This window comes from Myotis lucifugus, unplaced genomic scaffold (assembly GCF_000147115.1).
Source record: "Myotis lucifugus unplaced genomic scaffold, Myoluc2.0 scaffold_39, whole genome shotgun sequence".
In the NCBI taxonomy this organism is placed as follows: Eukaryota; Metazoa; Chordata; class Mammalia; order Chiroptera; family Vespertilionidae; genus Myotis; species Myotis lucifugus.
The window spans coordinates 6496450-6518471 of NW_005871087.1; the positions used below are offsets into that span (position 1 = coordinate 6496450).

At 40.3% G+C, this 22022-nt stretch overlaps 2 protein-coding genes across 2 annotated transcripts in view; one reads left to right on the forward strand and one right to left on the reverse strand.

Annotated features, from left to right (window-relative positions):
- NKIRAS1 (NFKB inhibitor interacting Ras like 1) overlaps window positions 1-2491 on the forward strand; it is a 16219-nt gene extending 13728 nt beyond the window's left edge. The window contains exon 4 of the mRNA XM_023752967.1: window positions 2079-2491. Within this exon, the coding sequence (XP_023608735.1) occupies window positions 2079-2331 (253 nt within the window). The 3' untranslated portion in view covers window positions 2332-2491. The remainder of the gene's footprint in view (window positions 1-2078) is intronic.
- Window positions 2492-3935: 1444 nt separating this feature from the next.
- Window positions 3936-22022, reverse strand: part of UBE2E1 (ubiquitin conjugating enzyme E2 E1) — a 53276-nt gene continuing 35189 nt past the window's right edge. The window contains exons 3-5 of the mRNA XM_023752966.1: window positions 8807-8939; window positions 5759-5906; window positions 3936-4710 (exon numbers count right to left, since the gene is read on the reverse strand). Of these exons, the coding sequence (XP_023608734.1) occupies window positions 4613-4710; window positions 5759-5906; window positions 8807-8939 (379 nt within the window). The 3' untranslated portion in view covers window positions 3936-4612. The remainder of the gene's footprint in view (window positions 4711-5758; window positions 5907-8806; window positions 8940-22022) is intronic.

The following is a 22022-nucleotide window of genomic DNA, read 5'->3' on the forward strand; positions in this document are numbered from 1 at the left end:
GCTGGGTGAGAAACTGAGATGAGAGGGGTTGAAGGACAGTGATTACGGTAGGAGAACCAGTGGATGGTAGGTCCTTGTGGCGTTTAGAACTGTGGTTGCGGTGTTAGGAAGGAAGAGGTCAGAGTTTACATTCCTGGAATTGAGTTCATAGAGGGGAGCAGTTATAATGGTAAGAGTTAGGATGTGTTCATGGTTGTGAATGCCTGAGGTTAGGAGAATGATTAAGATCTTTGGAGACAAGGTTACTGGACAGGGTCACCCACATGGCTAGTGAAGTCACTTGGAATTATGACAAAAAGTAGTATGGGGTGACCACAAGCCAGGTCTGTAATGAATAGCAAACAAAATAGGGGTGGGAAGCAGGTAGTAGCAGAGAATAGCGGCACCAGCCTCCACAGATTAAGGGTTTTTAGGGAGGAACACTGTTGGAGGTAGGAAGTCTGGGGCAAAGTGGAACAGTTTGTACAATTGGGGAGGAAAGAGAGATGGAGGTCAGCCTAGTACAGTGGTCGGCAAACTCATTAGTCAAATATCAACTGTACGACGATTGAAATTTGAGAGCCAATTTTTTAATCTTAAACTATATAGGTAGGTACATTGTTATTAACTTAATTAGGGCACTCCTCAGGCTTAGGAAGAGCCACACTCAAGGGGCCAAAGAGCCGCATGTGGCTCGCGAGCTGCACCACTGGCCTAGGGGATGTATGTGAAGATGAAAATCTAGGTGATGAAGGATGATTGGAGGGCTTGAAGAGACAGTTCCTGCTGAGAAATGGGAGACTTGCCAGGAAACCCAGAGCTCCAGGGCGTGCGTGCTCCTCCATCCTTTCAGGAAGGCATGGCCTTAGAGGCAGGAGCACAGCAGTGGCTCAAAGGTCCTAGTTCAAAGCTGTCCCCAGAGGAGCATTCTATGACAGCTCTTGGTGCACTTCCTCCACTTTCACATTATTGTTTTATTGGCTTTACAGTCAGTATCTGAAAATCTGGTGGTTGTTTGTCCTCCTTCCTTTTCCCTCCCTGGGGGCTTGTGACTGCTGGTTTTTAATCACCTGAAAACAGGTGCCTGGTGTATAGTAAGCATTTGTGAACGATTGCCTTGCATTTATTGTAAAATATTCCTGTTGGCCCATATGTTCAACAAATACTGAGTGATTGCATCGGGTAACTTTCTATGATTAGGAATAGTGTGAACAGAACAAAAATTCCTATGCTCATAGAACTTAGTTTCTAGGGGTGTGGAACCCACAGCTCTGGGAGTCCTCTGGTGTATTTTGAAATACGTATAGGGAAACAGCACACAGTAGATAGTGAAACTGAAATGGAGGCATATTTCAGTCACACCTTTATCTGCATCCTAGATATGAATTTCCCCAAGTCTAGCTTCCATTCTGAGTTAACTTCACCTGTTGCTAATTTAAAATGTTTCATAACAGCCTATAGAACATCTGCATCTTCAAAATTTATCTGTGTTGTTGAAAGTATTACAGATGTCCCCTTTGATTTTTCCCATTGACCCCCTTCATTTCATACCTGCCCCTCCCAGGCATTCACCACTCTGTCGTCTGTGTCCATGGGTCATGCATACATGTTCCCTGGTTAATCACCCAACTCTTACCCCCCTTCCCCCACCTTCCCTCTGAAATTCGTCAGTCTGTTCCTGGTTATATGTCTCAGGATCTATTTTGTTTGATTCCACACGAGTGGGATCATGATACTTATTTCTCTCTGACTGGCTTATTTCACTCAGCACAATACTCTCCAGGTCCCTCCATGCTGTCTTAAAGGGTAAAAGAGCCTTCTTTTTAACTGCTGCATAGTAATCCATTGTGTAACTACCACAGCTTTTTTTATCCACTCATCTGCTGATGGGCACGTGGGCTGTTTACAAATCTTAGCTATGAACCTCTGTGTTTTTAACAGAAATGCATTACAGGAGGAGTCAGGTTTGTGTTGTCATTCAGGTTACCTTTGAGAATCAGTTTTGTTGTACCAGACTGTTAAATGGGACAATTTTCTTTTATTTCTCCATTTTGCCTAGGAACTGATGATGTTGGCAAAGTGTGATCTTTGTATCACTTTTCCTCTCAGGTAGCAATTGTCGTATTAGGAAACAAGCTGGACCTTTCTGAGCAGAGACAAGTGGATGCTGAAGTGGCACAGCAATGGGCAAAAAGTGAGAAGGTGCGACTGTGGGAGGTAACAGTTACAGATCGGAAAACTCTGATTGAACCATTCACTCTCTTGGCCAGCAAACTTTCCCAGCCCCAGAGCAAGTCCAGCTTTCCTTTGCCTGGGAGGAAAAACAAAGGGAATTCTAGTTCTGAGAACTAAAAATCAGTGCCACAATTGTTTGTTGAATAGCGATTGTCCTTAAGTATCTGTGAACATATTTAAAATAGGCCATTTGTAGCTACTTTTGGTCTGGTAGAAATCCCTAAGGAAGCAATTTAATGCATGTAAGGCTATGATTAAATTATTTGGGCTAAGCTTATTATTGCCTGATATGAAATAATATATTTGCATTCTGGTTGCTTGAAACTTGTCCCTGATATTAGCACCTTTGTTATTTATATATACACACCTATAAGTAGTGTCCCTCCCCCTTTAATGTTTCAAAAGCTATCATTCTGTATAACTTTATGCATTCTTAGCTCAAATATAACTTTGTTTCCAAAAAATTCACAAGTCATTTAATGCCTAGAATTATAAACTGGCATTTTTTCTGTGTCCAAATTAGATCAAACAGTAAACAATTTGAATGCTAAGCTGAATTTTATCTAGAGGAGATTTTGCTAAATAGAACAAACCCTGTGGTTTAGCTTTGTTCAAATTACACATTTAGCATGACTTGAAGTAGTGGGTGGTATAAATATATTCAAACTGTTTCTTTAGAAAACTGCTAGGCACATAAGGACAATAAATCTTGTTTTCCACAAGGAATACTATACCTCCTGGAATAGTTTTATGGACATGTAGTCAGTCATGTGGATAAAATGTATCATAAAAATACTGGACTACAGATAGTCTTCAAGTTGGATATCCGAGTTTGTGCTAAGGTTCACTGAAGATTTTTGGCAAGATCTGAGCAATAGAGCTCACTGTATTTAGCAAACTTCAATTTTGTTACTAATTTTAAAGGTAGGAAACAGGCTACTTAGTGGTTTTGATGTGAAAGCAGTTAACTATTTGATTTAAATATAAAACATGAAATAAGCTGTTCAGCAAAGAAATGTGAACATAACTAATAAGTTTTAACATCGTCAATGGAATGCTTTTAGATTAGGCTAGTGCTACCACTGCATAATTCTTTAAAATTTCTCATCACAAATACATTTTTTGGTCTAAAATTATTGCTTAGATAAGGCTGTCATTCCCTATCTGCTCTCCCACTTACAGCTTTTTCCCCTATGTATTTTACATAGAAAGATAAATACTTTTACAATTATTTTTAGATAATATACTAGATCATCTTGCAGCTTTGCTTTTTTCTACTGAACTTAGATCGATGCTGGAATGTTACCATATTCCTTTTAAATGCTTAATGAATGTGTATGTACCTTCACTCCATGCACCTGGGTGAGTTTCTCTGGAGTAGATACAAATAGAATTGCCGCATCCAATAGATATGAACACTTAGGTGCTGTCAAATTGCCCTCTAATGTGGCTGCACTAATCTATCCGTGAGAGAACCCACTGCTCATGTACTTGCCACCACAGCATCTGCAACTTGGAAATGCTTTTTAAAAGATGCATCTTTGAGTACATTTTTGAAAGGTGACAGGTTCAATTATCTAACCTTTTCTAAGACACCTCAAAATCTATCCTGCAAGGCTGTTGTATAAATTAGAGTTACATACCAATCCATTCAGTTTGCAATTACTTCTAGGTTGCTTTATAGCAAAGATCTGGTTTAAAAGAAAATGAATGCAGGGATGTTAGGTGGTTGTTTTAATATTGTTTATTAGCACAGTAACAAATGCAGACTTAAGTGGTCTGCAACATATAACCAATCCACTGAGCAACTCCTATTCCACGCCTTACAGTTAACAGCTTAAGGTATTTTACTACAGGTGTTCAAACCTCTAATCTTCTCACAATAAAGTAGAGCATATAAAATAAAATACATAACTACTCATTTCCTAAAAGTGTCTTATAAGCCACATGTCCATTTAAGATGAGATGACAATCTCTAAAAACTGTTAAATATCAATATTCCCTTCCAAGAAGGGAAAACAAGTTTCAATTGTTCTAAACAAAACAGTATGCAGTCTGGAAGGACTTTCACAGAAATGGCCATGTGTGTAACCTGCACAAAATTAAGCTGGCTTAAATTTACAGACTATAAACAACTGAATCCAAAGTCTATTCTTCTCTGTACTACATTTTAGCTTATATTGCAGAACTAATGACAATTTAAATGTTGCTATTACCAATTCTGTCTACTGTAGCAAGATACCTTAAGTTACAACAAAATCTTAGGAAATAAGACTGAATAATATCTGTTATAGAAATACCCTACTCTTTACCAACTCCCACCCTCCCCCACCCCTTCAAAATCATAAGCAGCTCTCTCTGTGACAGACAAATAATGTAAGAATTGTGAAAACCCAATTTATGTAGCGTATCTCTTGGTCCACTGTCTGGCCATTCTGTCATGTTCTGCTCTGTTGGTCATATACTGAGTGGCAATACTTCCCACCAACGGGTCGGCTGGAAGAAAAGAATGTAGATTACTTTGGAGAAAGGAAAAGAATATTTTAGGTCTTAGCAATTAAATTACTGGCAGCTTGGAAAGAAATGTACCAATACATGTGATCAAATCCATCTTTGAAACACCACCCTATCATATTTTGGGTAGTTTAAAAAGCTACTCAAAATATGGCAAAAAAAAATCGTTATCAAAATAGAATGCTTTATCTCTCTCGTTCATTCCATTCCTCTCCCAACAACCATGACCCAAACGGAGGGATTTTTTCCGTCATGTGTTAGGGTAAACTCAATAGAAACTGGAATGTACAAGGCCCCAGACTACAATGAACACCCACCTGTGTTCACATGACCTTTCACTCACTCAGTGGCAGCAGTTATGACAATAAATTCTGTGTAGTCCTCATGGCTGTTGTAACGTAACACTATTTAACTCTACACTGTTACCCAGAAAGAACCTGGACTTGAAGTATAGTGTTTCTCTGAATCCTAAATAGAATCTTTCATAATTAATTGTATATTTGCTTCCCCACCCCTAACATCACAGTCTGGTAGTCAATAAATGTGTGTAGCAAATAACACTTTCAAAAACGAACACTACCTCAGTAACCAGGTATAGGGTAAGTGCTCAGTAAACCCGCAGACGGCTCAACACTTAGAACTCTGATTTTTTTTTTTTAAAGAGAAATATGCAGGGTGGGGCAAAAGTAGATTTATAGTTGTGAGTACACGTAACAATTTATTCTTTATTAATTAATTGTACTGTAGAATAAATAATCCCACAACTGTAAACCTACTTTTGCCCCACCCTGTACGAGGGAGAATGATGTCTTTAGTTTAAAACACCTTGTTCCTAGAACACATCAATTAATGGTGAAGTTGCTGCATTTTTCAACTAGATTGATTCAACTACTAGACTGAATTTCTCTTGATTAAAAATACCTATTTTTGCCTTTGAAAGGTGTTAGAAAAATAAAATTTTGGTTTATGTGAAAACAAGTGTTTTTCAGACAAGGAAGAATACAGCAAAGTAAAGAATTATTAACCTTACCGGGATTACAGTCTGTAAGAAGTGAGCAGATAGAAAGGAGGACTTTAGAAATGGTTAGTGCTGGACTCCAATTATCTTTCAATATGTCCAAGCAGATAACTCCTTGACTGTTAATATTACAGTGATAGATTCTTGTCCGAAATGTAACCTAAAAAAAAAAGATAGTGTTAAACAGAAAGCATCAAACAAGGAAGCTTTTTACTAAATTACCTTTTCAATTGAGTGGCCCTAATTAAAAACTTGTAAAAACAGTTTTTAAAAAGGTGAATAACACTAACTACAGCTGGTAAGAGATAGGTTAAGAAACTATTTGAGATTAAAAAGTATTAGCCTTAGCCGGTTTGGCTCAATGGATAGAGTGTTGGCCTGCGGACTGAAGGGTCCCAGGTTCGATTCCGGCCAGGGGCACATGCCCGGGTTGCGGGCTCGATCCCCAGCGGGAGGCGTGCGGGAGGCAGCCAATCAATGATTCTCTCTTATCACTGATGTTTCTATCTCTCTCCCCCTCTCCCTTCCTCTCTGAAATCAATAAAGAAATTTTTTTAAAAAAGTATTCATTGTACAATCTCAGGGACTGTCAATTTCATTTAAAAATATTCATCAACAAAAAGCAAGGTCATTTAAACATTTCTTGAATTCATCTTTAGCAGTTGTAATGTTGTAATTCATAACATTTCCAAGTTTGAATAGCTAATTGCTTGCTGACCTCTTGTGTTAGCTGGTAGTACTACAAGGCCTCAAAGTAAGCTTTAGAATCATAAAGGCAATTAAACAATGATCACATATCCAAAAAGCTGTAATAAAATTAGAACATATTTGCTTTTGCCTTTTCTGACCTTTACATCAGATTCTGTAGATACCCTGTACAGAATTCACTATAATGGTATCGCCACAGGTGAGGAGACAGACATAAGCCACATGATCTTGGGCTCTTTTGTTTGGTCTAATTTTTGTTTGTGTAATACCCTGGAATCATTCCAAAGTAGAAATAACCTATAACCTGACTACTTATTTTTATTGACAGACATTCAATCACTTCTTGCTAAGAGTCTACCCCATCCCCCAAAAGAGGTTTCCCTTCTGGCAGTCTGAATGCGAATCGCAAACTGGTGACTGTCACAGGAGGAAGATGGTTTGGGCAGGCCTCCTGTCCTGGATGAGAAATCTGAAGCCTAGAGGGAACGGATTTTAGCACCACCAAAAGATGACAAGGAACAGAACCCGAGGCTTTGGTGGGATATCCTGATTCGTATTTACTCAGTGCACAGACATTTTGACACGATTTTTAACTGTTCAGAAACTTTGAGCATAAAATAGGGGATTAATTGCTATGTCACTATAAATACAGTAGTCCCCCCCTTATCAGTGGTTTTGCTTTCCATGACTCCAGTTACCTATGGCCAACGGCAGTCCAAAAATATTAAAGGGAGAATTCCGAAATAAACAATTCATGTTTTAAACTATGCTCCATTCTTAGTAGCGTGATGAAATCTCACACCGTCCAGCTTGGGATGTGAAGCATCCCTTTGTCTAGCAAATCCTCGGTGTATACGTCACCCGCCCATAGCCATCGGGTGGGTTTTTCAGATCAGCTGTCAAGGTATTGTAGTGCTTGTTCAAGTAACCCTTTTTTACTTGCTGCTATATTCACCTGACTTTTATTACAGTGTGTTATATTGTTCTTTTTTAAAATATATTTTTATTGACTTCAGAGAGGAGGGAGAGAGAGATAGAAACATCAATGATGAAAGGGAATCATTGATCGGCTGCCTCCTGCACATCCCCCACTGGGGATCAAGCCCGCAACCCAGGCATGTGCCCTTGGCCGGAATCGAACCCAGAATACTCTATCCACTGAGCCAAACTGGCTCGGGCTATATTGTTCTTTTATTAGTAGTAGTTCTTTATCTCTATGTCTCTGTCATAGATATATATGTTTAGGGGAAAAAACAGTACAGTTGACCCTTGACTATAGGTTTGAACTGTGTGGGTCCACTTATATGTGGATCCCCCCCCCCCATAAATACTATAAATATATTTTCCTTTCCTTATGATTTTTTTAAATATATTTTTTATATTGATTTTTTACAGAGAGGAAGGGAGAGGGATAGAGAGTTAGAAACATTGATGAGAGAGAAACATTGATCAGCTGTCTCCTGCACACCTCCTACTGGGGATGTGCCAGCAACCAAGGTAATTGCCCTTGACCGGAATCGAACCTGGGACCTTTCAGTCCGAAGGCTGACGCTCTATCCACTGAGCCAAACCGGTTAGCCCTTATGATTTTCTTAACATTTTCTTTAGTTTATTGTAAGAATACATTATGTAATATATATAAAACATACAAAATATGTGTTAATTGACTATTCATCGATAAAGGTTCCAGTCAGCAATATGCTATTAGTAGTTAAGTTCTGGGAGAGTCAAAAGTAACACGTGAATTTTCAACTGCACAGGTGGTCAGAACAACCTCCTCGCTGCTCAAGGGTCACCTGTATATGTAGACTTAGTATTAGTACCATCCGTGGTTACCGCCGTGTTGCTCAAGGGGGAGGGGGGTCAACTGTAGCGGGACCAAACAAAGCCCTTATTCCTAGAAATGGTCTCTGCCAAGTGAGGCAAAGTCAACCCAAAAGGAGTATTTTGTTTGCATTCAAATGTACTTAGAGATTCATTAAGTCAGCAATTTTCAACTGGTGTGCCACAAGAACTTTTAAAACATGCAATACCTATTGATATTAGGGGCACTGACCTCTTTTTCCTTAGATTGTTAAGTTAAAAAATGACAACAGCTAACACAATAGCCATCTGGTGTGAATGAATCAAAATTATATCTATCTTGTCAGATCGGCAACAATATAGAATTATTGGTGTGCCGTAGAATTTTAATAATTAGTTGTGTGCCATGAGATGAAAAGAGTTGAAAATCATTGCATTAAGGTGTATTACACAAATCTATTTTTTGTGTGATTAAAAACAATTTTAAAAGCTTCAATAATCTCTCATGGGAATATGTAAATTTTAGTACAAATCAGAGGAATCTCTTACCTTCGGAGGCTTGAAGGGGTATTCTGGTGTAAAAGTGATATCAAGGAAGAATACACCACCCTCATACACAGATCCTGGAGGCCCTAGGATGGTTGATCTCCACTCATAGATGTTATCGCCTTTGGGACCAGCACTGAAAAGAATATATCAAAAGGTAAGTAGATGGAGGCACCTCCCAATTTTCCCAGTGTATTAAGAAAGGAAAAAGATCCCCTCTCCTCTCCCTTTTTGTTTAAAGTGTGGAATCTCTCCACAAAACAGACGTACCTTTCAGATACAATCTGATGCAGGTCTGCACCAAACCCACCAGCCTTAGACCAAGTAAGTTGAGTAATAAACTAATGCCCATTCTTAGCTTACTTAAGCTGTGAATAAGCATGAAACCCCTCAACTGTCAAAACCTCTCAACACATAAGAAAATGTAAACAATACTCCAAAAAAAGAGAAACACCTCTCAGCACACAGAATTACAATAAATTAGTGACAAATTACAGCAGGTTGTTGCTCATAGCACATCATATCTGACCCACTGATGGGGGTTCTTCCTTGCTCTTGCATCTCCATAATCTCACCCTAGGAGGAGTACAATAGTTTGCAGTACTTTCTACAATGTGAACCATGTTGGGAGGGAGAAGGAAAACGATGACAAGTATCTAATTATAAGTTACTCAATTTTCATTTCAGTATATATTAAATTCCATAATCAGGTTCTCTAAATATTCTAGTTGGGACGTTAATCTACCCCTTACCTGTTAAATCAGTGTAATTTACACTTAGTTATACCATCATTTGGCCATACTACCCTTCCAAGGCACTGTGTTGGCTCATAGTGCTCTGTATTCAGAAGTACATCAATACAAATATTTTCCTTCCAACTCCAAGACCTATGAAGAGCTTAATAATCCACCCAAACAAGTTAAGTGTAGTGCTCTGATACTGAGAGAATAGTTTGGGAAATGGTCTTAGCTATTAATAAAATACCTTCTCACAGCACAGTGGTAACACAGGTAATGATATACAGTGGTTAACTTACACATTTTCATCTCAGATTTCTCAACCCTAACTAGAGTAACAGCTGCTTTAAGGATAATGATCTATATCAGCCAAACAAATGGTCTTTACTTGGAGAGACTTATATACCAGTCAATACATAGAATAATTTCTAAAAAAGCAGGCAAACTTGCTGTTTTAAATAAATGTCTAGTATTAATTGTATTCATTCACTCAAACACTTAACTGAATGACCATGTATTAGGCGGAGTGTTAAATGTTAGGGGTTTCAATAATGAACAAGACAAAAATGCCTTGTCTTCAAGATGCCCCTTATATCTAAGTGGTTAGACATAAGGTCCAATTCCTTCATTTAGAAGAAAGATGAGATGAAGAGGGAAGGGAGAGAAAAGACAAAAAACACCTGTCTACCTGTGGCCCTATACCAGTGATGGCGAACCTTTTGAGCTCGGCGTGTCAGCATTTTGAAAAACCCTAACTTAACTCTGGTGCCGTGTCACATATAGAAATTTTTTGATATTTGCAACCATAGTAAAACAAAGATTTATATTTTGGGTATTTATTTTATATATTTAAATGCCATTTAACAAAGAAAAATCAACCAAAAAAATGAGTTCGCGTGTCACCTCTGACACGCATGTCACCTCTGACACGCGTGTCATAGGTTCACCATCACTGCCCTATACTGTACTTTCCTCAAACCACCATTGATTTTTTTTCACTGAGAAGTGAACTAAGTAGATGAAGACAATACTAACAGATTTTGCAGATATACAGATGAACTGTCTGTCCTCTTTGGTCTAGTTCATGATTACCTAAGACTTAAAGGTAAAAGGCTACTCTAAGCCCCCCTACCCTTTTTTGAGGAACCAATGCCATCTAAAACCCAGTACCGGCAGGTAGCATTCCAAGCTGCTACCTAAAACTCTTGCGATCAAAATCATATACTTTTCCTCAGTCAGCTTGGTGATACTAAGAAAGAGACCCAGAAATAACTCGAGTAAAGTCAGTCTAACCCTAGACTTGGTCCAATTTTGCTGGCCCTTTAGTGTAGGAAAAAAGATAAAACAACGAAGGTGGTATAAAAATATGCCACTATAAGCAGGTTTTATGGATTGTACAGAAAATTGGTGGTTTCCAAACTTCACTGTTCATCGAAATAATCTATGGAACGCCCTAGCTGATTTGGCTCAGTGGATACAGCGTCGGCCTACGAACTGAAGGGTTCTGGGGTTGATTCCGGTTCAGAGCATGTTCCTCAGTTGCAGGCTTGATCCCTAGAGTAAGGGGGCATGCAGGAGGCAGCCAATCAATGATTCTCTCTCATCACTGATGTTTCTCTCTCTCCCTCTCCCTTCCTCTCTGAAATCAATAAAAATATGTATTTTTTAAATTATCTATGGAACTTTAAAAATTAAGTTTAGAATATCCAGAGGGGACACAAGAATCCATATATTTATAAAGCTCCCCTGGTGGTCTTTAAGCAGGTGGTTTGCATTTGGGAACCACTGGCTCAGGTTACGGGATGTAGGACCAGTTTAGAATATGACCTTTAACATTGTACAGCTCATCAGCCATAACTAGAAATCCAAATCAAGATCGCCACTTGTTTGTAATTAGCTTTCACTTTGGGTGTAAACTTTTCTGAAAGTTCAGAAAAAAGTATGGTGAAAGGGAGTTCAAGAATCAAAAACACAACATGAACATAGCTATGTAATAACAACAAAGAAAAACTGTGCCACACTTCTGGTTAAAGTAAAAAATGGAGAAGAAAGGTGGGTTATAAGAAAAATAACACTAAGTGAAATAATACCAACTGCAGTTGAAGTCATAGAGCATGAACCAGGAGTCCTGGAGAAGAGTCAGGGGGCAGGTCTGACTGTGTGGGTTCAACTGGGGCTTGGGGATTACTGCAAAGGGTCTGAGAGCCCACTGGAAACACCATTGTGTCCTATAAACACTTGAGATGCTAATGCTGTTAGATGAATTCATGTAGCTTGTTATCATATGTATCTTCTTAACCAGAGAATGAAGTAAAAATTATGATATCCTGGCCTGCAAAACTTTTACTTTTACTTCTTTCAAGTTCTCACTGGAAAAGTTAGGATCTATAGACCCATTTGACGGGGGATGATGGCAAAAGTTTGCAACTCCCGGAAGGCCACTATCAAGCACAGGGAACGAGAGAATCTTATGTGAGCCTGTTCAGGGAAAGGTCTAGTCAAGCACCCCACCCATTTCTCTATCAAATGATTAACCAGGTTCCGTCAGGTCGGCGTATGTTTTACCAGCCTTCTGTCCCCTTCCAGTAACAGAAGATACTTTTGGTTCCATAAGAAGTATGACTTCAATTTCAAAAGCTGGTCAAAGTATACTTTAGAACAGTGGTTCTCAACCTTCCTAATGCTGCGACCCTTTAATACAGTTCCTCATGTTGTGGTGACCCCCAACCATAAAATTATTTTCGTTGCTACTACATAACTGTAATTTTGCTACTGTTATGAATCGTAATGTAAATATCTGATATGCAGGATGCATTTTCATTGTTCGCGACCCACAGGTTGAGAACCGCTGCTTTAGAATGACATATTTAGTTCAATTCTTATTCTAAGGGATTAGCAAATATGGAAAGTTCTACATTGGGAGGGGTGGAGGTTGAAATTAAGGTTTAAGGAAAGATGAGAACAAACAAAAAATACATACCCGTGTTTGAAGATGTTTGAAACTTTATTTAGAATCTTTGCATAAGGCTTCATGAGCAAACTCGTTGCTCATATAAAATGTTTTTCTCACATCACAAAAACCCCCAAACTCCCACATTTCAGCAGTAGCCCTAGAGCAGTGGTTTGAAATTGGGGATGATTTTGCCGCAGCCCCTCCACCTACCTGGAGACATTTGGCAATGTCTGGAGACGTTCTAAATGTCACAACTAGGGAGGAGGGCGCTACTGGCACCTAGTGCAAGAGGCCAGGGATGCTGCTCAACATCCTACAATGCAATGGACAGCCCCGTCCGCTCCCCTGCCCCCCTCAAAAGAATTTCCTTGGCCCAAAATGTCAGAACTACTAGTAAGGTTGAGAATTCTGCCTTAAAGGAAATTTGCTCAAGGGTAAGCTAGTAAAGGAGAAAGCTTCAGTTTTGAATCCCTGTTGTCAGATTCCAGTGCCTATCCTCTTATCTTTAACTACTCTGTGCCTGGTACAGAAAAAAAAAATTCACTATAGTTATTTTTAAAAGTTAGGCTGGCATATACACTAAATTCCTATAGACCACTGCTCCTCAAACCGTGATCCCTGGCCAAAGCCACATCAGCCTCCTCTGGGAGTTTGTTAGAAATGCAGACTCTCAGGCTCCACCCCAGACTTAGGCATCAGAATTTGCAAGGTCCCCAAATGATTCCTATGCACATTGAAGTTTGAGAACTCAGCTATAGATGACATTAAGTGATAATAACTACTAACTTTTCCCAATCTTCTAGATTTAAATTATCATATGTATTATCTAGCTCTCTCCTTACTGTTTATAATTCTTTGCAGTAAGAAAAGTATCAATCCTGGTAATGCTGTAGGAAGAGAGCCACAATCAGATCTATATTCCCTATAACAAACATACTACTCAAAATCCATTCTTAATTTACTCTACTTTTGCTAAGAAATTCCGAGAGAATGATAAAATAGGAATGTAGCAGTCTACCAAAGGGAATCCCCATCTCCCACAGGGTCTCCCAACAGACATGCTCTCTAGGGAATGCAAGCTGCCTTCTCCATGAGGTCTACTTAGCACACCCAGAGGAATTTTATGAAAAAGAAAACAAAGAATTTCTTGTCCTCAGCACCCCTTCATAAAACGGTAGCCATTAGTCACCTAGAAGTGAGTGGCAGGAGGAAATGTCTGAATTTGAAAAATCAGAAAACCTCACTAAGATAACTAATCAGGCTAGTGACATGGAGAGTGCTATGAACAAGTGGAGCAATCACTGCCATAGTCCCAGTAACTAAGTAAGCGTGCCTCCTCATACAAGGTGGTACTTCTAGGGATGTACCAGTCACGTTACTGTCCCTTGGGAAGACCTTTTAGACAAGGGCCAACCTAAAGGACTCCCAGAGAGCTGGTGCCCACTATGAATTCCCCATCAGCAGTATCCAGTGTATCTAAGCAGCTATGCTGGAACAGGGTGGGCCCAAATGGGAGGGAAACTAACTCAGAAACTTAAGGCCTAAAACAACATGACCATGACCACCAAGAATGGCCTTCCCACAAAGCGCATCCAAAATCCTGTTTTCCTAACACTGAGGAAATGGTGTCTTCCTCCAGCAGAAAGTAGATGCACCTTCAAAGGGATTTGCTTTATCTCTTCATGAAGCACAAGGTTGATTGGAGGCCTGTGGAAATTGTAGAGCTTTTGTGGAATTTGTTCCAAACCAGAAAGAACCTGTCTATCTGTAGATGTTTACCCAGAATGCTACAGCCATGTGGACACACAATCTCTGTGACATCAGATCTTAAGTTTCTAAACGGCGGGAATTCCCCACACAACAGTAACTAACAGTATTTTTATGAGCTGTTCAAAACATGCACCACTTACTGTTCAGCATCACAGGACAATGTTTTCAAATTCGGTAATAACAAACACCACAAAAAGCTCTCTTACCGCCAGCCATTCAATTGCAGTTTTACCTGAGGTGCTGCTGTTTTAGAAAAAAAAAAGCAATAACCCACCACTACTGGAAATTTACACACTAGAGACCAATACAGAGTAAGGGCACAGTTTTAAAAAGAAAACTATTTTCAAGATAATCTGAAGAAGACTAGGGATGGTAAAGGAAGACCTAAAAAACCACGAACATTAGGGGGCCTTATTCTCAACTAGGGTTGGCTGAGTATGAATATCTAATAAGCTGAGCTAAGCATGAGAAACATCATTTCCAAAATTCTTTCACAAATTTTGACTTAAAAAAATGTTTACTCAAATCCTTTTTATCAGGAAAGATAGCATTATCCCCGTTTTAAAGGTGGAGAAACAGATGCAGCAGGTTAAGTGATGTGTTTGCACAAGGTGCTGAAGCTAGGAAGTCACACACAGTTCTGGCCAATGCAATCAGGCTTTCTACAGTGATGTTCTCTCCACTACATGCATGGAGCTGCCAATAAAGTTCTCTGCCTCTGGACTCACACCCACTTTGTTTAATCACATTAACTAGTATGGCTTTCCTTCCTTATTGTTTCATTTCTCTTCCACATTTGGGTGGAAGCTGGAATTAAACAGGAAAATAAAACCTTGTGATCTAATAGGTATCAAAATTTCTAAAACAAAAATTGATTCACTTTATTTGTAGAAATGCATTAGCTGAAAACAAAAACATCACACAGAGTACTCAGTGTGGAGGAGAGGGGATTTCAATAATAATGTGACAACTACCAAAATGATGAGAATCCCCTGCTTAATGAAAACCAAAGATGGTTTGTGGAAACAACCATCAGTTTGATTGAATAATCCAAATATTATGCTCCTAAATTGCAAAAAGAACAAAAAATAAACAGTTCTTTTGTGGAGGGGGGAAAAGCTAAAACAACAACAACAACAACAAACCAGGTATAAAAGATGACACCTACTTCCCCAGCTCAGAAATTAATTTGGTCCCAGACATAAGCCAGGAATTCAGATCCACTCCACTCCATTCTAGTTCACAGGGCACTGGGAGGTCCAGCAATCATTGGAATGACCTGTGCTGAAATGGAGGTCAACCCCTGCCTGAGGATACAATCACCCACTGCTCAATGCTCTGTAAAGCCCAGGCCTCTACAATCTCTTTGTTCCCTCCCTCTCCATTGGGATCTACAACTTAGAACCACCAGGAAATCACAGGGTCAGGAGGTGAGGAGAGCTATTTACTGCACTTGGGAGAGAGTCACTGGCTTCTTTCCTGGCCCCAGCTGGCCAGGAGAGAAAAGGGAAGGCTGCTTATGTTTGCAAAGGGCCGAGAGACTGAATCAGTGAGGCTATGGCTTGTACGGCAAACACAGGGCAGGGCTTGGAGGGTAGGATCTGCCTTCTTTCCCACGGCTAAATCTCATCGGTAAATCTCAGTCCTGCTGTCTAGCTGAGCAGCAGGCAACAGCAGTAAGCAGGTACACAGGATTTTCACCAGTGGCCACTGGCCAGCCACCATTCTGGCTTGCAAATTAACACATGCAGTGCATAAGCGACCTCATGTTAGTATCATCTGCTTCCTAAAATGACTCTGAATGTCATTTAATATTAAATACTAAAGGGAGTACAAACCATCATTCCCCAAACAGAAAAGAGTCCTGTATAACAAAAATGTCAGCTAGTATTTCCAATTCCATTTGAAATATACTCTCAGAAAACTGCTAAGGTGATGCCTGTTCAGTATAGGTTCTATAGAAAGGGCCAAGAGATAAGAACAGTTCTGGGGGAGAAGGGGAGTAAGAGATCAACCAAAAGACTTGTATGCATGCATATAACACATGGACAGACAGTAGAGGGGTGAGGGCATGTGCTGGGGGGTGGGAGTGGTCGGAGAAGTCAATGGGGGGAAAAAGGAGACATATGTAATACTTTAAACAATAAATAATTTAATTTTTTTTTTAAAAAAGGAAAAGTTCTGATTAAGAGAGAAGGAGGCAGTTGCTCCAAGCTTAAATTGAGGAGTTTGGTTTAGAGGTACTAAGAGCCCACATACATGCCTGGAAAATAAGAATAAAGAATACAAGGATATAAAAAATAAGTGGGCAAATTTTACGCTTTTATTTTTTTTTCTTAGAAGAAAGCCAACATCAATCCCAGGTAGATTTACATAACCCCCTAAACAACTCTGGAACTTGTGGCACGCGGGGAAGTTGAGAGTGAGGCAGGGAAAGGTTCTAAGGACTGGTTAAGCGTATATAAGCAGCAGTCAGACCTCCTGTGATAGGCAGAATTTTAACATGAGCAGCATGATCTCTTCCTCCTCACACTCTGTCTCATCTCAACATGAGTGTGGGCAGAAGCTGCAAATTGCTTCTTACCAACAGACTAAGACAACACTGATGGGCTGCCACTCACTCGTGGTTTCTACAAAAGGTTATGTCATATGAGTCTTAGCTGTCTGGAGAGAAAGACTGCTCTGCTGGCCTAGAAGGAGCAAGCCTCTATGATGTAATCTGCTATGACGTAAACTGCAGGTGGCCTCCAGGAGCTGCTGGCTCCAGTCCTACAGCTGCAGGGAACTGAACTCACAACTATGTGAGCTTGGACGAGAACCCTGAGTGACAGATGAGCACACAGGCCAGCTGATTCCTTGCCCACAGCTTTGAGAGACCCTGAGCGGAGGACCCAGCTACACTATGCCCCGACTCCTGTAGGTACTAAATATGTGTATTGTTTTTGAGCTGCTCAAGTTGTGGTAATTTACAAAGCAATAGAAATCCTGCCAGATGGAGGTTTATATTCTGGAAAGGTTAAAGCTGAGGGTCTCTGAACCAGGGGACATTAATATGGATGAGGGCAGAGGTGCTGTACTGAAAGTGAGCGTATGCATGCCAGGCGATCAGACCCGTTTTCTCCCTCGGCCCCAGAGCACAGCCTGGCCTTCACCCTCTGCACAGTTTCCTTTGGGGAATATGAACAGCCCAGAGGAAAGACATTAAAGGCTCCCCAACTAAGTAACAGATAACCAGGAACATGGTTCCTCTCTAACATGGCAAACAACGATCAAGACAAACTAGAAGATGGCCAATTAGAGAAAACAAACATTAAAGAAAATGTCAAAATAAACTTATACCCAGAGAGACAATATACTGCATCGATGAAACAAGAATACGACTAAAACAAAACATTGAGAAAGGCACAAACTTCCAGTTATAAGTAAGTTTTGGGAATGTGATGTACAGCATGTTGACTATAGTTAATACTGTATTGTATATGTGATTGTTGCTAAGCTAGTAGATCTTAAAAGTCCTTATCACAGGAAAAAAATTGTAACCGTGCAAAGTGATGGATGTAAACTACACTTGTTGTGGTCATTATGTTGTACACCTTAAACTAATAAAATGTTGTATGTCAATTGTGTATCTCAATAAAATGAGGGAAGGAGCTTTTGGAAATTAAAAATGAAAGCAGCCAAAACCGGTTTGGCTCAGTGGATAGAGCATCGGCCTGCGGACTGAAGGGTCCCAGGTTCGATTCCGGTCAAGGGCATGTACCTGGGTTGCGGGCACGTCCCCAGTAGGGGATGTGCAGGAGGCAGCTGATCGATATTTCTCTCTCATCGATGTTTCTAACTCTCTATCTCTCTCCCTTCCTCTCTGTGGAAAATCAATAAAATATATTTTAAAAAAAAAATGAAAGCAAACATAAATCTTTTTCCAGCATTAAATGAAGGGTAAAAACCGAAATCTATCAAAGTAGAAATAGACAAGTAAAAAGCAGGATAGAAAAATACACAAAAACTAAAGGGCCATAAGAAGGTCCAAGATTTGAACAGTAACAATAATCCAGAAGCTGTAAATAGAGAGGAGGTCAAAAAGTAATTTCAGAAAACTTCCCAGGACATGGATTTTTTTTAAAGATAATGTACAAGGAACCAACGAGCTTGGCTTTGGATTTCAACAAACTGGGAGTGAGCTGGCACCAGAGCAATGTCTTCATAATAATGTTCGACACAAATTCCATACCCACACAAATAAAATCAAGTACGAGGGGAGAATAGAGATCTTTTCAGACATTTGAGGTCTCTAGAGAAGATCAGAGAATAGAATCTCCAAAAAGACCGTGTAGAGAGAGCCTGTCCACACTGCAGCAGGTCAGGCTCCAGGAGAGATTTCGTCAAAAAATATGAAATTCATATACAATGCCCAGTGCATTTGGATGTCTTTTGAGGAGGTTTAGACAACCGTGAAAGCATTTGAAGTTGAATTAGTGATAAGTATGAAAAACCATGGGGTGGGGAGGGAGACAGACAGCAGGGAGAAAGGAAGAAAAGGAGAGAAAAAAGAAGTTATGCAGGAAGTGATCACAGTTGGCTACTGTGGTACCATATACAGCTGTGAATAATGTTCACATAATGTAAACAATGATGTAACAGTAACATAAATAGTATGGGAAGGTACCTGGGAAGGGGGGTGGTGGGAGGATAACTAAATCTTCACCATTCTTTGTTGGCAAGTAATCCTATACAATAAAAGCCTAATATGCTAAGTATCCAGTCGTCCGTTCAACCAATCAAAACATAATGTGCTAATGATATGCTGAGGCCGCTCAACCGCTCGCTATGATGTGCACTGACCACCAGGGGGCAGACAGTTGACTGGTTGACCAGTTGCTACGATGTGCACTGACCACCAGGGGCTCTGCCCGGTAGGTTAGCTTGCTGCTGGGGCCCAGCCGATCGGGACTGAGCGAGATGGGCTGAACACACCCTGGAGCCCTCCTGCAGCCCCTCCCGCTCTCCGCCCCTGATGGGCCCCCATCATGGTGGGTGGCCGGACCCCACCCATGCACAAATTCGTGCACCAGGCCTCTAGTGTGGCTGTAACTGCCTAAAAACAGGGAGGTAAATAGCAAAACAATCCAGCGGAAGAGAGATGGCAAGTAGTTGCCTCTAGAGAGCAAGATGCAGGAAGGCTGCTGGGAACAGTTGTTTCTTTCTAACAAATCTTAGAGAAATCTTAGATTCTTTAAACTATGTTGGTGTATAGTTTTAATAAAACTAAAAACTAAAGAGAGAAAAGATGCAAAGGAAAAATAAAGCCAACATCTTAAGATTGGCTTTTTTGCCAATTTGACTTCCTCCAAGTACCCTGGTATGTGTGTGAGCTATTTTTCCAAATGATCATCCACTTGGTTCCCAGAAATCAAGCATAAAATACTGGCCTAATATTATGGATTTGCTACATAGAGTTTAATGCCCACTGTACTACATATAGCATAATGCAAACCAGGAAGAGAAGTGGCATGAAATTTATTCTAAGGGAACTGGGAAGGTTTCAGAGTGTAGTAATATCTAAGTGATGCTTAGAGAGTCAAAGGGAACCGGGGGACCAAAGTGGAGAACTTTTGGTACAGGGATGTGAATGTAGCTGAAATGGATCTGGAAAGACAAATGGGAACAGATCATAGAGGACCTTAAATGCCTACCAAGCAGTTTAGATTTTAATTGCACTGCCTACAGGAATGAAGTGAAAAAAAGTTACTGTTTTAAAAAGTGGAAAACAGCCCTGACTGGTTTGGCTCAGTGGATAGAGCATCGGCCTGCGGAATGGGGGGGGTGGGGGTTGGGGTGGGGGTGTCCCGGGTTCGATTCCAGTCGAGGGCGTGTACTTTGGTTGCGGGCACATCCCCAGCAGGGGTTGTGCAGGAGGCAGCTGATCAATGTTTCTCTCTCATCGATGTTTCTAGCTCTCTGTCCCTCTCCCTTCCTCTTTGTAAAAAAATCAATAATATATATATATTTAAAAAAAGAATTAAATTACTGTGGCGTCTCATCAATGTTAAAAAAATAAATAAAAAGTGGAAAACACTGAAAACATCAAGCTATTCAGAAATAGGAAGCTACACATTCAACCCTGAATGGATGAAGCAGCCTAATTAAGAGGCTATGGAAACCTATCAACCTGCATCAGAGCAGTGACAATGAGAACAAACTGTCGCTGGGAAATCATACATACTTCATGCCAATAATACTAAAGTGTTCCGAGTAAACCAGAGAGCCTCTGAACCCATCCACACACACACAAATAAGACATCTACATCCAATCCTCACTCAGCAGAAGGGAAGCCAAGGGCCTCTCCTGGCCTGCCCAGTCTCCCCGTGGTTCCGCTAACCAGACACCACAAGCCCCTTTCCAGACACTTCCCTGTAGCGCTTCGTTAAGCCATTATTTGCTAAATAAACAAAATGTGAATTTATGTATACAATCTTGTATGTTTATTAATATTTCAGAAAACTGTCAAACCATGTACTACTCTTCAGAAGATACTGATCATTAGTAAGCGTACTTGATGTTTGTTGTTATATGCATATAGTTTTAAATACAGTGTACATGGTAATTAGGTAATGTCTACGTTTATTTCAAGAAGTTTAAAAATACCAGGTTTAATAGTCTTTTAAAAACACTATTTAAATGGGTTCATGCCTTACAGCAAATAAGTGAATATTTTTAATCAGTTTATCTGGCTGCTTGGTGGGTGGTGCTTCTTTTAAGAACCAGGGCTCACAAGTTCAAAGACTCTCAATCAGGCACATTCAACACCAACCACATAAGCATGAATAAAGAGAGTGCCAACGTAAGTCTTGGGATAGCCACTAAAATCCAGTGCATTTCTGACCACTAATTATAGCTCTAGAATTCTGTTAGCCAAAGGCATTGTCACAATATTTAGCCATTTTAGCATTTGGTTAATAAAAACTTCATATTATTAACAATGAATCCCACAGGAAGCCATGAGAAGGCATACCAACTAAGACTTTGCTAAAAAAGACAAAAGCAGAGCAGTCAAGATTTATTTGTTTAGTAAACAGAGTGCATGAGGTGCAGTCACCAGCTCTGGAGGAGGAGCGGCTGCAGCCTCCTCCCACCTCACTGAAACCTGAGCAGGGACACAGCGTTCATGTGCCCCAGCCAAGGCGACAGCACCCAGCAGCCAGGAGCACAGCTGCGGGCACTGAGTGTCGGTCTCCCAGCAAAATGCCTTTCTCCTTCCGCAGTTACAGAGCCACCCTTCACTTTCAGAGACCTTTACGCATTTGCTCTGTGCAAAGCCTGAACACAGGACACGGTTCTGCAGAAGAGCTGCCTCAAAAGGAAGCCAAGGGAAATTCCGGTGGCTCTGGCAGTTGGGGCTGCTAAGCAAGAACAGTGAGAGCAGAAAATAAATCCTAATTGAGTGAGTACAATAAACCAATTAAAATACCTATTTAGACCTTAATATGTGTTCAATGTTGTATTAGGTACAAGAGTCACAGAAATGGGAAAGGCGAGCGCCTACTCTCATCAAACTCCCAGCTAAGAGGAGAGCCAACAAGGAATGACTAAAACGCACAGTAGATTGTCAGAAGATGGGTAAAAGGAAAGAGGAATGGATGTGAGCCCAAGTGAGGGTAGCTTAGAAATGGGCCCAATATAAAAATCTCATGTGGGCAACCCTCTCTCCCTTACACACACGTGCGCGCGCCAGTTTTCAACCACAAGAGCTCCCTTGCT